Source organism: Pteronotus mesoamericanus, unplaced genomic scaffold (genome assembly GCF_021234165.1).
Source record: "Pteronotus mesoamericanus isolate MK-2021 breed Mesoamerican mustached bat unplaced genomic scaffold, CSHL_Meso_final scaffold_85, whole genome shotgun sequence".
NCBI classification, from domain to species: Eukaryota; Metazoa; Chordata; class Mammalia; order Chiroptera; family Mormoopidae; genus Pteronotus; species Pteronotus mesoamericanus.
The window spans coordinates 41,793,632-41,807,782 of record NW_026555329.1 but is presented as its reverse complement, the minus strand read 5'-3'; the positions used below and the strand labels follow the sequence as shown (position 1 = coordinate 41,807,782).

The 14,151-nt window shown below is 42.0% G+C and overlaps 1 protein-coding gene across 2 annotated transcripts in view; it reads left to right on the top strand.

Moving 5' to 3' along the window:
- LOC129063459 (amphiphysin) overlaps positions 1-9,672 on the top strand; it is a 253,750-nt gene extending 244,078 nt beyond the window's left edge. For both annotated transcript variants that reach the window (XM_054564564.1, XM_054564563.1), the window contains 3 exons: positions 339-581; positions 2,415-2,516; positions 8,427-9,672. In XM_054564564.1, coding sequence (XP_054420539.1) covers positions 339-581; positions 2,415-2,516; positions 8,427-8,534 — 453 coding nt within the window. In that variant the 3' untranslated portion in view covers positions 8,535-9,672. The remainder of the gene's footprint in view (positions 1-338; positions 582-2,414; positions 2,517-8,426) is intronic.
- Positions 9,673-14,151: the final 4,479 nt, after the last annotated feature.

Here is a 14,151-nt window from a genome sequence, read left to right as displayed (position 1 = left end):
GCAGAACTCTCTCTTCCAGCCCACTGTGACTCACTTCCCTCCCTGCAGTCTCCTGTCCTTCTTCCCAGGTGACACAGACACCACCCTCTTACCAAGCTGGATGATTGTCCCAGGGTCCAGAAATGAATCCCACTAAGGGTGTCTGACTCAGGAGAGAGAGAAAGGAGGAAGGCCCTGCAGGCAGAAGGCCCAAGGGCCAGAAAGCCTAAATCCAGTTTGGGGGACAGCAGGCCTTTAGTTGAATGAGGGGGGTGGGGGACGAGGGAGCCAAGGAGGGTGTGACGGGAAGGATGCAGATGTCTTGTCTCCAAAGGACCGCCACATGTTTCTTCCCCCAGGAGAAGGTCATCCCCTCTGTCGTCATAGAGCCTGCTTCCAACAATGAAGGAGAGGGAGAACACGAAATAATTACAGGTGCAGAGTCCAAGGAGGCGACTGAAGGCTCGGCTCTTCCAGGCCCCACCAGGGAGACGCCGGAACAGGCCTCCGAGCAGAAGGCCGCTGAGGACTTCCAACCAGCAGCCTCCGCGCCGTCTGCAAGCGAGGCCTCTCAGGAAGTGCCTCCCGGCTTTCTCTACAAGGTCTATTTTCAATTTTAAAAATCTTGTAACCATTTGTCCTTCTTTTATTTTGAGGCCCTCTTACTCAAACCTTTGCTGTCTGAATTTTACTTTTACTTTTAACAGTACATACTCTTTATCCGTGCCACTTTCCCCTCCATCCCAGCATCACATTGCAGCCTGGTGGGATTTCTGTGCTGAAGACAAAGGAGAACTACAATGACATCTTTCCTTTTAACAAATGGATAATTAAACGATATGCCTTTTGGTGGAGAATGGGTTAGTGTCCTCCTCTGCTCCCCACGGAGCTTTGTGGGGGCTTCTGCTCTGCGCTCAACTGCTCCCAGCTGGATCACACACCTCCGGAGGGCAGGAAAGAGCGAGCGGCCATCCAGCTCGGGCAGCTTGTTGCAGGGCATGACACAGAGTAGGGAGCCAATGCATACTTTAAAAGTAAGTGAATAAATACGGTGATGGGCTTCTATGAAAGAGAAGAGAAAATGAGGCCTGTTTATGGGCAGAAGGTTTTGCTCAGAGAGGCCGTCAAGTGGTTACACTGAGCCGTCATAAGCTGAAGGTCCTTACAAAAAAGAAAAAAACAACAGCAGCAAATACCTAAATACACAGGCTTCTACCAAGTGTTAAAGGCAGCTAACCCTCCTTAATAAAACATTTTTGGGAACTTTAAGTTCCATAATTTCGTTTTACATTTCAAAATTCAGCTTTAAAAAGGTGTTAAATTTTTGTGTGTTTGTCAGGGTGGAAATGGATAGTCATAATCTTTTTCTACTCTCTCTGCTCATTTCTTACTGCTGCCTTGCTACCTCAAATGGGGACAGGTGGGTGTAATGGAGTTATGAGGAAATAATGTGAAGAAAAAAACTGAACGTGAGGCTAGTGGGGGCGTGTGTCCCGCCGTATTTCATTTGAGACGCAAGGAACCGAGGGTGCGGGTGCCCCGGGAGGCCAGGCCTGGCCGGGCCGCCCCAGGCTCCCCTCCCTGACTGACTGCAGTGGGAGCGGGAACACGACTCCGCCCCCTCTCTGGGCTTCAGGCTTTTCATCCGAAGACAGAGTTTGCGGATAAGATAGTAATTTCCAGCTCTGACAGCTTACGATGCTACATGCAAAACACACATTTTAAAAGCTGATTATGTAATCCCATGAATGGAATTGGGGCGGGGGGGAATGTGAAAGGAATAAACCTGGGGTGTGACTATAGTTATTCAAGCTGCATAATGGGGGTTCATTTTACTATTCTTTCTATTTTTAAAATTTTTTCATGATCAAATTTTAAAGAAATCTTCCAAGAAAGGGAAATGGAAACAGATTGTCATGTTTAAAAGTTAGGATAAGGAAAGAACAAGAAAGAGATTGAACACAGGTTTCATTAAATAGTGATTTTTTTTTTTATAAGTGGTAGTTTATTATAAATAGTGATGGTTTTCCCATTGTGATAGAAGCTGTGTTTAAAGGAATCTTCTGCTAGGCATTTTTAGTTCAGGTTAAAAAACAAACAATAATAAAGCATCAGTGATAATCAAATGCAAAACTGTAACAAAAATATGATGAATTAAACCAATCGACATGCCACATTTCAGCTCTGTTGTGTGACTAAATCCACATCCCAATCGCCTCAGCATCAGTTGGGAGAATCGGATGGTTTAAGAAACCAGAGAAGAGGATTTCCTTTCTGCCTTCAGAGGCCTTCTTCTCCTCTGGGGTGTGAGGCCCGTCTTCGTTTTTATCCAGCTTGGAGATGCTTGTAAGAGTGCCTGCGGATCATCTGACAGGGAGGCTGATTTGGCCTCTATTTCCCTTCTAACATTAATCAGCTCCTTTACAATCTTGCAGGTGGAAGCACTGCACGACTTCGAGGCAGCAAATTCTGATGAACTTACCTTACAGAGGGGCGACGTGGTGTTGGTGGTCCCCTCGGATTCGGAGGCTGACCAGGTAAAGGATGAGATTGGAAAGTGTACAGCCTACGTTTGGTTTCCCTGTGGGTCATTTGGGCACAGTGACTTCCTAAATACACATTTCATTTTCTGAGATGCTTCAAGGCAGCTCTGAGAAGGATTTAGGGGCTTATGACCACAGTACATCACACGTTTTAGGTTTGGGATGATAGTGTGTTGTTTGTTTTTTATACAAATAGACGACCATTTCTTATTAGGTATCCGCTTTCTAGGGATGTTGCCTGTGAAACACCAGTCCTCAGGACATGCAGACACTGTCCGTGTGCCCTGCAGCCCCCTTCACAAGTCCCTGCCTGTGGCGGTGTGGAGACTGACAAGGAAAGACCATGAGGGGACGCCTGGGGGATGGAGGTGTTTTATTTCTTGATGGGGTGCGGGTTACACATGGGCATGCACTTGTCACAACTCAGCTGAACTGTACACTTAACAATCTTTGCATTGCACAGTGTTTAAATTAGATCTCCTCCCTAAAAGATTCTTTTTTAGAAAAATAATCTCCAGGGGAATAGAAATCACCTCCAAGCATAGAGATCTGATGCTAAGGAGCTGAGAACTCCCTTTTGCTCTTCTTTTTCAAAAGATTTGTGAAGCCCTGAAATGGCATGCAAAATGTGTAGATGTGTCTATGAACATGTGTTTTGGAGAGAAGGGCTCTAACTTCTGTAACATTCTCAAAGAAATATACGAGCCTTCCCCGTATAATAAAGTCACTATGTTTGAGGTTAAGGCTTGCATGTCCCATGTTTGGATCTTTCTCATGATAATACACTTACCCAGAAAGATCAGGTGCTGGGTCAAGCAAACAAGAGTCTCTACCACAATAAAAATAAATCATAAATTAATAATAATAATGATAATAATATCTTTAAGAGCCCTAAATATTTAAAAATTTTTAAAAAATATTTCTATATAAACTATGGTCAAAGATATAAGGTCGATTTAAAAAAATTTCATACTGATCATTAATTTCAAGTTTTCAACCTAAGAAGATAAAAAGAGATAAAATTAAATACAAAGTACATAGAAAGAAGTAACGAACAATTCACAAATGATTGCAAAAATAAAGACACAGTAGAAAATATTAATAAAGCCAAATGTTCTTTAAAGAGATTAATAAAATTGTCCTTGCCCTTGCCAGTGTGGTTCAGCAGGTTGGAGCCTCTTCCTGTAGTCCCAAGGATCGTAGGTTCGATTCCCAGCCAGGGCATGTTCAGGTTGCCGTTGAAACACCAGTCAGGGTGTGTACACAAAGACAACCAATACAATGTGTCTCTCTAACATGAATGGTTCTCTCTCTCTCTCTCTCTCTCTTTCTTTCTCTCAATTCCTCCCTTCCTCTCTTTCTGAAAGCAATGAAAAAAAAAATAGATCCTTGGTTGAGTTTAAAAAAAAAAAAAAAGGCTTTTACCAATTCCTGTAGTGCTGATCTGCTGGCAGTAATTCCTCTCAGCTCAGCTTTTGTTTATCTGAAAATTTTATTCATGTTTGTTTTTAAGTATATTTTCTCTAGAGAAAAAATTCTGAGTTAACTTTCTTTTCCTTCCACTTTTTAAGAATATCGTTCCATTGTTTTCCAGTCTCTACTGTTTACACAACAGCAAATACTATGACTTTTGCCCTGATTGATTTTAAGCACTTGTCTGTATCATGTTCAATCATTCTAGATCTAATGTGCTTAGTTCTTGTTTTTTTCATAGTTCTCATGGTTGAGGTTCACTGAACTCCTTAGATTTGTATCCTGATGTTTTTCACTACATTTGAAAGACTATCAGCTGTTATTTCTTAATTTTTTGTTTCTCCTTTTTCTTTTGTCCACGATTCTACATATGTTGGACTTCTAGATGGCCAAAACTGTTCTTTTTTGTTCAATATTTATTTCTCTCTGGCACGCTGGTTGGATAACTTCTACTGACCTGTATTTTAAGCACACTAACCTTTCCTTCCGCTATTTTGAATTTGTTGTGAAGCTTATCCTGTGACTTTTTTATGTAGGATATTGTCTACATAGTTCTATAATTTCTATGTTCTTTTATATAGTTCTCATGTCCTTTCTGATTTGTGTTATCTACTCTCATTACCATCTCTTAATTTCAGTACATGAACATATTTGTAATAACTTCTTTAAATTTCTCCCTGCTAATTCATCCCAGGACACATTTCTACTGATTGTTTATCATTTGGTCACATTTTCTTGTTTTTTCCTCATCTCTAGAATTTATTTTCATTTTATTTTCATTACTGGACTGTCGCGAGGAAGCCACACGTTGCGAGGACTGCGGGGCTCCTGGATCTGAGGGTCACTGTCTGGAGCCAGCTGAGGAGGGAACAGGGCTCTGAAGCCCACTGAGCCTGTCCCAGGGGGGTCGCAGATGGGGGAATAAACATGAGTCGTTGCAAACACTTCTCTGTTTGCCAGGAGAGGGGCAAGGGCACTTTCCTCTAGTGGAGAAGCCCCCTGAGCCCCTTTTTCCAAAGGCTTTTATTAAAGGGTTATCAGTGGGGTCAGGTGATAGGAATGTGTAGCTTATCTCATTACATCAGTATGTTAATGTTTACAGAGAATAGATGATGTTTTGAAGAAAACAAATGGCAGGAACACACCGATTTACATGGGTCCAAGAGGAGGCTAGTAAACGTGAGAGCGCCAAAGGGTATAGGGTTAGGGTGTGTGAATAATGTAAATTTCCTTTCCAGCACGAGCTGGCTATCATAGCTTTTGAGGGAGAAACAAAGCATGCTTTAAAGAATTTACTTCCAGGCTTGATTTCCCCTGGGAACCGCCAGATGCAGTTTAGAACTGTCTCCAGTATTGTTTGGAGTCTGAGCCAGACAGGGGGAGGGAGCCTCCAAGAGACAAGGAGACTTCTGTCAGATAGAATGAGGACCCGGCAATGTCCAAGCCAAGCCAAGGGGTGCGGGCCTTTTTGCCCTTTCTCCGTGCCCCCCAAGTCTTTGCCTGCTGCCCATACCGGCCATGTCTATCTTAGGTCACCTCTCCTCGTGAGAGATCTTACCAGTCTTTGACTAACTGACCATCACAGGGCCAAGCAGGGTGATGTGAGGGAGGCAGGGGCTGCACCCCTGCCAGGGGGACAGGTTTCATCTCCTCAGTGGCCTGTTTTCCCAAGGCCTCCTTGATTATTTCCAGCCTTGGGGCCCTCTTACCTGTTGGCTGGGCTACAGTTCCTGAAACCAGATAGGGCATTTCCCAACACTGGACACAGTGTGTAATACATTATAAAGTCTGGGTTCCGTTTTCTGTCTGTGAAGATTTTTTTTTCCCAATAGGCGTTCAAACTACTGGTCATTACCTTGAATTCACAGAAATTTGCCTTATACTTTGGTAGCCTGGGTATGTTTCAGTGTTGCCTTACTCTTAGGATAAATTCCCCATCCTGGGCCATTGTCGCTACCTCTAAGACATGACCCATCTGGGATTTCAGTAGAAATCCCAATGGGTTTATCAAGCCCCCTAACTTGATTGGATTTGAACTCTAAGCTCCGCCTCCCCGCCACTGGCTTGAACCTCTTCCCATCCTTTCCCTCCTTCCTGTTTTCCCCAGGCTCTGGGAGGGGGGGTACCCCTGATGCAGTCACAGGTCGGGGCAGCTCAGGGTTTCAGGGAGGCTTCTCTGCCTCTTAGGAGAACTTTCTCCACAGCTCTCTCCTTTTCAAGCTATGCCCCATAAAAGTGCCACTGCTCTGGCAGCCCTCAGCTCTCTCCTCGGAATGCCCTGCACCACACAGACTGAGGAGCATCCTCAGGGGGAGGCGGTGCCAGCACAGATCTCAGCCGGGCAGCTCCCGCTATCCAGCATTAAATAGTCTCCATCCTCTGACTGCTCTTGCTTACTCTCAGTGCCTTCAAATAGCTATGTGTATGCAACCCCTTTATGTATAATGACTACATTTTATAAGCTTATATTTTATAGTCTATATTTTGTAAAAAAGTAATTGTTTCTATATATAAAAAGTAGTATATAGCTATACATCTATATTTTAGGTACATATAAATATATAATTACCCTAATGCCTATATTCTGTGCAGATGCATTTGTCTGATAGAAGCTATTTTACAATTACCAAAGGGGGAAATTCTTAGTCTACCACATATTTTAAAAAGTTAAAATTTAATTTTCTATATTTGCCTCAGCTTAAAATTGATATTGGCTAATAATATTCTTTACTATATAAATTGAATATATGTGTTGAAATATATCTTGGTTATACTTTGTGCCAGTCCTTTATTTATTTATTGAAATAATTTAAAACATATGACTCTACTTGATGCCATTAGATTTTTCAGTCACTGTAAAGTCAAATTTAAAATATAAACACAGGAAATGTGGTCTTTCATAGGCTTGCTAGAGGTGTGGAAATACTTTGTATCACAGAAATGTGTAATTGAAACCTATATAACCTTATTAACTAATGTTAACCCAATAAATTTAATTGAAAGAAAGAAAAAATATAAAGAAAATTTTTAGTTATCACCTTTTACTTTATGTATAACTTAGTCCTTCACATATATAACATGATAATTTTGAAGACAATAATTTTTGTCATCAGCTAGGATATATTTTATTGTCATTGTTTTCAGACTGTTTTTTTTCTGCCTTCAAAAATTGGCCTGTCTAAATGCTTATATTTTCATCTATACTGCAGCATCTATTTATAGTCCCAGATTGTATCACAAGGGAATGTGTTCAGCTTCTTTATTTCTTGAGTCCTCATTTTATTGGATATACTTGAACTATATCAGGACTTGGTTGGGATTAAACCTGGCCATCCCTCATCTGAAGAGGGATCTCTTCAGGGTATTAGTTAACATAATAAAGAGTCCTTGCCCACTAGTTTTGCCTCATACCATCTGTATGTTTCAAATTGCTCCTTTCTGTCAGCTCTTCCCATTGAGGCTCTGCTTATCTTCCCCAGGCCAAGGGCAGACGGCAGCCTCCATTTCTGTTTTACATATAATCAATCCCAATGGTGTATGACCGCACATGGATGGGTTCTTTAACCTTTCTTTGACTAAGTGTCTGCATTTCCCTGGTGGCCCATCTACAAGACAGACATGTTTATAAGGAAAACTTTGTAAAGAACATACAAATGTTTCCAACAAGACCATTATGACAACAAACTGCTTTGTACTATGTAAACTTGAAAAATTAGATGTTATAACAGCAACAACAATCAGAAATTTCAGGTAACATAGGTAGCTGTTATTATTTGATAAGCCTGGTCTATGGTGGCGTATTTGGGTTACATGATGTGAGCTGGGGGAAAGAACGACAGCGTTGTTTCTTATCAGTAAGTGGTCCAGGATTAAATACAAGACCTTCTGTAGCTTTGGTTTGATGGCCTGAAAACCAGAGTCATTAGTTTGATTCCCAGTTAGGGCACATGCCAGGGTGGCAGGCCAGGGTCCCCAGTAAGGGGTGCATGAAAGGCAACCTCACATTGATGTTTCTCTCCCTCTTTCTCCTTCCCTTCCCCTCTCTCTAAAAATAAATAAATAAAATCTTTTCTTAAAAAGGGGGTTATTCTAAGCCAGGGATCCTCAAGCCTTTTTTCCCATGACCCACAGGACAGGAAGTGCTCCTGTGCATGGCATCCTTTCACGTGGTGTTCCTGTCTTTGTACTGGCTATATTTCTAATCCTTTTCTTCTACTTAACAGCTTGTTTCAATTAACTGTACTTTATACAAATTTTAATATCAATATTAACCTTCAGATAGCTTTCCCATTGATATCAGCACAGAAATTTAAACAAAATGTGACATTGTGGTAATGAAACACAACACTAATTACGCAAATTATTTTGTTCATTGTTGGCAGTGCAGATTTTTCAGTAGTTGGACCTTGAAAGCTTGTCTGTGTCTTGCAGGATGCGGGCTGGCTGGTAGGAGTGAAGGAATCAGACTGGCTCCAGTACAGAGACCTCGCCACCTACAAAGGCCTCTTTCCAGAGAACTTCACCCGGCGCCTGGTTTAGGGCCAAAAATATTGTAGAAAGAGCCTGGTTTGGGGATTTTTAAACCTTCGTGCAAGCCTGCAGAATTCACTTCTGCTATTACACTTAATGATTTACAGCCTGATGCCAGACAAAGCTTGGAAGGATGTATCAATGAAATGCGTGTGCAAAAAAAGTATAGGAAAAAAAAGTAAATGAAGGAGAAAGTCCTCAGTGGTTCCCATGTTAAGAAGAAAGGGTCTGTTTGTACTTTGTCCAAGCTGTGGAGACCCTTGTACTTGGTCTCCTCCCAGCGATTCTAAAGTAATTTTCTCCAGACGAGAACCTTAATTTCTCTGCACCAAGTGTGTGGTATTGAGAGGCTGCCCTGCAGAAGACGTGATGAGTTATCCTGTAGTACAAGATTATTTTACTCCCCAGTGCAGGTGTGAGCACGTGCGTTCTCGATCTCTCCCCCTTTCAAGTTTACTGTGTTCAAAGTTAAACTGCAGAAGTTTTTGATGTTCTTTTCCAAGGACTCTCTCCCTCTCTTCTGTGTGTGTGTGTGTTTGTGTGTGTGTGTGTGTGTGTGTGTGTGTGTGTGTGTTTGCGTGCGTGCGCAGTAGCACGAGCTAGTTCCCCTCACTCCTGGATCTGTGTGTATGCACAAAACGACATATACATAGTTGCTTTCTTTCCTTTCCACTATAGACATTTGCCTCTCAAGTGTTATTGATACATGCATTTCTCTCATTCTGTCTGGCATTACAAATGCAATTTTGCCTCAGAACAAACTCAGCCATTCCATTGCCAAAACAGTCATCAGTATCCGTGTTCGTGATGTGCATTTTTCAGGGTGTGAGGACAGATAGATAGCATGACAGAGCTGCTGTCTTCATGGAGAAGGCAGAGCTTAATGCTCTAAATATCTGGCTGCTGCGGCTGGAGGCAGGCTAGTCGGGAGGAGTAGCAAACTGCTTAACTTCTGACTTTCAGAGATTGGCGTGACAATGGGGCATATAATCCCACCCCAAAAGAACACTTAAAAAGAGCCCCTTATATTTATGCAACTCATCTTCACAGATTGTCCTAAAATAAGATAGGTGATGTATGCCGTATCCACAGATCATCTGTAATGATAATGTTTTCAGTGCTTGTTGTTCCCAATAAACCTTTGGTCAGCTCCAGCAATTTACCTCAATTCCTTCTGATGAGTCATTCTTTCTGGAAACATGTTCTCAGTCACATGCACTACTTGAAACAGTTTATGTTGGAATTGTTATTTGTGCAGAAATCTGCTTGTTCCTCTTGGTCCGCGGCCCTCCTTTATTCCTGCAGTCCACTCATTTCAGTGATTGCTGATCACTCGGAGGTCGCAGCTGCCCGACAATCACAGCACAAATAACAGCTGTGGGTGAAGGCCCCGCAGAGGTGCCGGCTCTGGCCCGACTCTGTACCATCATGGAAAGTCTGGCGATCATAATCAGCAGTTTCTTCTCAAACCAGCCTCATTTTTGTCACTTTTTTTTTGTGACATGTTTATGTTTGTGGGAACATAAAAAGATAAATAGATCAGATGGCAATAATCAGATGGACCATTGTTTATGGAAGAGAATTCTTAAAGCAAAAAACCTGCCATTTCATTTAGACTCTTTTTTGCCAATATAATTCTATATACAATGAAGCTGATCAAGAATGCATGTTATTAGACTTTTAATTTTGGTTTGTATTTCTGATTTATGGTTTGAAATCTCCAGATGGACTTCTGTCTCTAATGTTTAGGTGTTAATAGGGAAATAGCAATTATTTAACCAAGATTTTTTCAAGGGCCAATTTACAGGGAAGCTGGATCATCATGAATGCTAGTCTAGTGCAAGAAAACAACAAGCCAACATGCACTACCCAGCGGCATAACTAATAATTCAGCAAATAACATGCAGCATTGTAAGACTTATAGTAGATTCCATTATGACATTGTGAGTGCATGAGAGAAGTTGGACACTAAGAGTGAAAAAGTATCCCTTAGATCAATCCACCTGATCTTCTACAAGACCATTGCCTCATTGCCTGGAGCAGGTCCTCCAAAATTCCTTTCCCACTCCTCCAGTAGCAGCTCCCAAAGTGTACAGCTGGGAAGGATGTAGCTCTTGATAAGTGTAGCCCACATCTGAGACATACTTTTAATTGCTACACTGTCCTAGTGTATGGTCTTTGAACAAATTTTAACACCAAATAGAGGAAATCAGATTATTTGTTGCAAAAATTTTCAAGATCCTAAATTTCCCAAAGCTGTGAAAATTAAGAGGATGAGGGGGAGAGGGATAGGATAGTGGCATTCTCCAGAAACATCTACAGATAAGGAATGAACATGTTTTCCATTTCAGTGAATTTTCTCAGGGACCTGTAATGAGTTGGTTTCAAGGGCTTCCTGTAGTTACTAGTTTGAAAGGTCCTACAGCTTCCCTTTCTAGTTAATTCAAGGACCACCAAGCCACCTGGCATGTCATCTAGTCATATATTGGTGTTTATAGCTACACTTTATTCCAAAAGGCCTGGACCCAGAAAGCCCTATCCAGCATCTTCTGTAGATTTCTCTTACAAACCCAGTGGCACTTGGAACTTCAAATGGTTTAAAGTACTTTCAGAGAATTACAGAAAGAAAGCCTGTGAGTTTTACTGAACATACACCTTTCTTGCAATATCACATATAGACACACATTTAAACCTGAGCAACGTGTATATATGCTCAGCAAAGCTCTCTGGCAATTTGAATTTTTAACAATATCTTGGTCTATCTAGGGCCCTGGGATGGGAAAACTGCCAGGCACCATGCTATCACATTGCTCCCACCAGGGGATGCTCTTTCTGACAGAGCTGGGACAGCTTCTGACTGAGTAGAACACCATGCCCACCGTGTGCTCCAGGGAGAGTGCATGTTCAGAATTTGGAGCCCTCTCTTATGACATGAAGAAGCCTATAATCAGGCTCTTAGAAAATTCCAGCATGATCCTATGGCTCATTCTGATGGTCCACTAAAGAAAAAGCCCTTGGGAAAGTGCAAAAGTTATAATAAATCAATGAGTTTAAAAATGAAGCTCAGAGCTTTAATCCACACAAATAGCATTGCCATACACCTTAGAAATGGACTGATTTGCCTTACTAGGACTCCATCACTGTTTTGAAACCCAGCTAAAACCTTGCAAATATTCTGTGGCAGACCTTGGAGATGAGCAATCACAGTTTCCCTGTGTGGTGGTGTGATGCCTGTCTTCCCAACGTGATGTAGCCGCTTCCCAGGACTCGCATCTGTTGAACTGGACAATTGGTAGGTACGTGGAGAAGATAATGACCGAGTTCTCTTAGCAAACCCAGAGCCTCGAGAGCCAGGTGGCTCTGGCTGGCCTTGACCCTGCCTTTCGGAGACCGACTTGCAGTTTACCCCCTGGCGCGAACCAGGCTGAGCGGTCCCTGGCTGTTCACGGGCAGCGCTCCCTGGCCCACAGGAGGGGTAACATAAATTGTTCATAGAAGCCAAATAACATAATGCTGAAATAAACTGGAGAGTCCATCTAAATAGCTTGTGACTCGTTAGCTATCCTTTCCTAAAATTGCTTAATGGCAGCACATGTTGGCCTTTTTAGTTTAAAAAGTAATTGAGACACAACCCTTAAATCTATGAAAATTGAGAGAAGGTCTTGACATTCTTACAAAGGATATCTACAACATTTGGTGGTGGGAAGGTGGAGACAAATGTATTTGAACAAAAAATAAATAAATAATAAATAAATAAATAAAAGGACATCTACAATTTTTCTTGGTTTCCAAAAATCTAGTTAATTCCCAGTCTCCTGAGATCTCAGATCCAGGACTCAGCCTGTCTCATTCTTCTATGATGGGTCAGAGTTGTGTCCTTGTTCCCTCCCCTGGAGTTAGCTCTGGACAAACCTTCCATCATGCATCCTAATTCCACATGGCTGATGCCCTTCTACCCTCTCCGCCACCAGCAGATATCATTAAATTCTGTTTAATGTGTCCTAGTGCTCTGCTCTCCAAAATCCTACCAGTGAGCACAAAGTGATTTCTGTGGCCTTTGACGATGCCACCAAACTTCTCCAAGTTCTAAGATTCCAAGATATTTTCCTTGATTTCCTACCTCTCCCATTGTCCTTTCAATGTCACTTTTCCTAATTTTTTCTTGCCTTTACCAGTGGGTGCAAGAGTTGGGCATCAGGTGGGACAATATCAATCTCCATCCATTGGTTTGTACTTCAGCTGTCTGGAGAATGTTTCCTTTGGAGTGTCTGATAATTGTTCCAAGACCACATGTTCACTTGCTCATTAAACATTTGTCAAGCTCTTGTTAAGTGTCAGTCACTGGGCTATATTTACTAAGACTTAGCAATCTTGGAACACCTCTCAAGGCCCCCTGCACCACAATCCTAATGAGGGTTCCCCTTCTTCAGAACCTGAAGCCTGAGATGTGGGAGCCCATGCTGTGCTTCATTTTCCCCAATACAAACACCTGCCTTGATTTCCTCCCTCGCAATGCCATGAGACCTTGCACTTTAATCCCTGCCACCCGATCTAGGAGAAGTCCTCAGCCTGCCAAGGAAGACCAGGTGGTCCGTCTTGTCGCCCTGGTCTTCCACTCCCTCTTCTCCAACTGGCCTGTGCTCCTTAAACCATCTGCTATACACCGATGTCGAAATGTTACCATCCCCACTCCCCGCCACGCACACACTGATGATGAGTATCTATTGTATGTCATATCAAATCCCTGCACCTGTGCTTGGCTTTCAAAACCTTCCATGCCTTCACTAATGCTTGTCTTCTACATCCTTCAGATGAGTCTCCGAGTCCTCTCACTGTTCCGCCCTGCCCTTCCACCGCCCCTCTACACTCTGCTTGCTGGCCCTGTTACAGCCTCCTTCTCCAGGAGCGCCCGCCCCTCCCTGTTTGCTTCTGCAACGGCCCCTCAGGGCGCAGTTTAGGTTCCACTCCCTGAACTAAGCCTTCTCCAATTCACTCCTCTGCCTGAACCCATTCGGCTCTCTTAATTCATTTAGTATAATCATGATATCACTTAGCCCTTCCTTTCCCCTACTAACTGATAAACTATCAACCTTTTTCTGTATTCTGGATCTGCCCCAGGTACTTCAATAAAGGTGCATGGAACAAGTGAACAAGATAACAAGATTCCCGTGTGACCAACTAGTTCAGGAAAGTCTGGAAATTCCAATCACAGGATCAGCATAGTCTGAAATATTAAATTAAATAAAATATAGATTGTTTTTGTGACATTGAAGTGAGAAATATCGTTTTAAATCTTCAAAGAATGCAAAATGTATGGCAAAACACATTTGACTATAGTACTTGTTACTTTAGACAAAGTTGGTAGACAGATGATAGATTTGGATCAGGATATTTGCATAATAGCCAAAATTCACAAAGGATGACTGTCTAGAAGACATAAGAGAAACATGTAAGTCAATAAGAAACTAATAACAATAATAATTACTATAGCCTTCATATCATTTTATAATTCAATTATATTTATAGTTTTATCTTTTATCTACATTATTAATAAATTACTGTTAATAGTTAATATAATAACTAACATTTGCTGCATGTCCATTCTCACTGCCAGTAAACAGCAGGG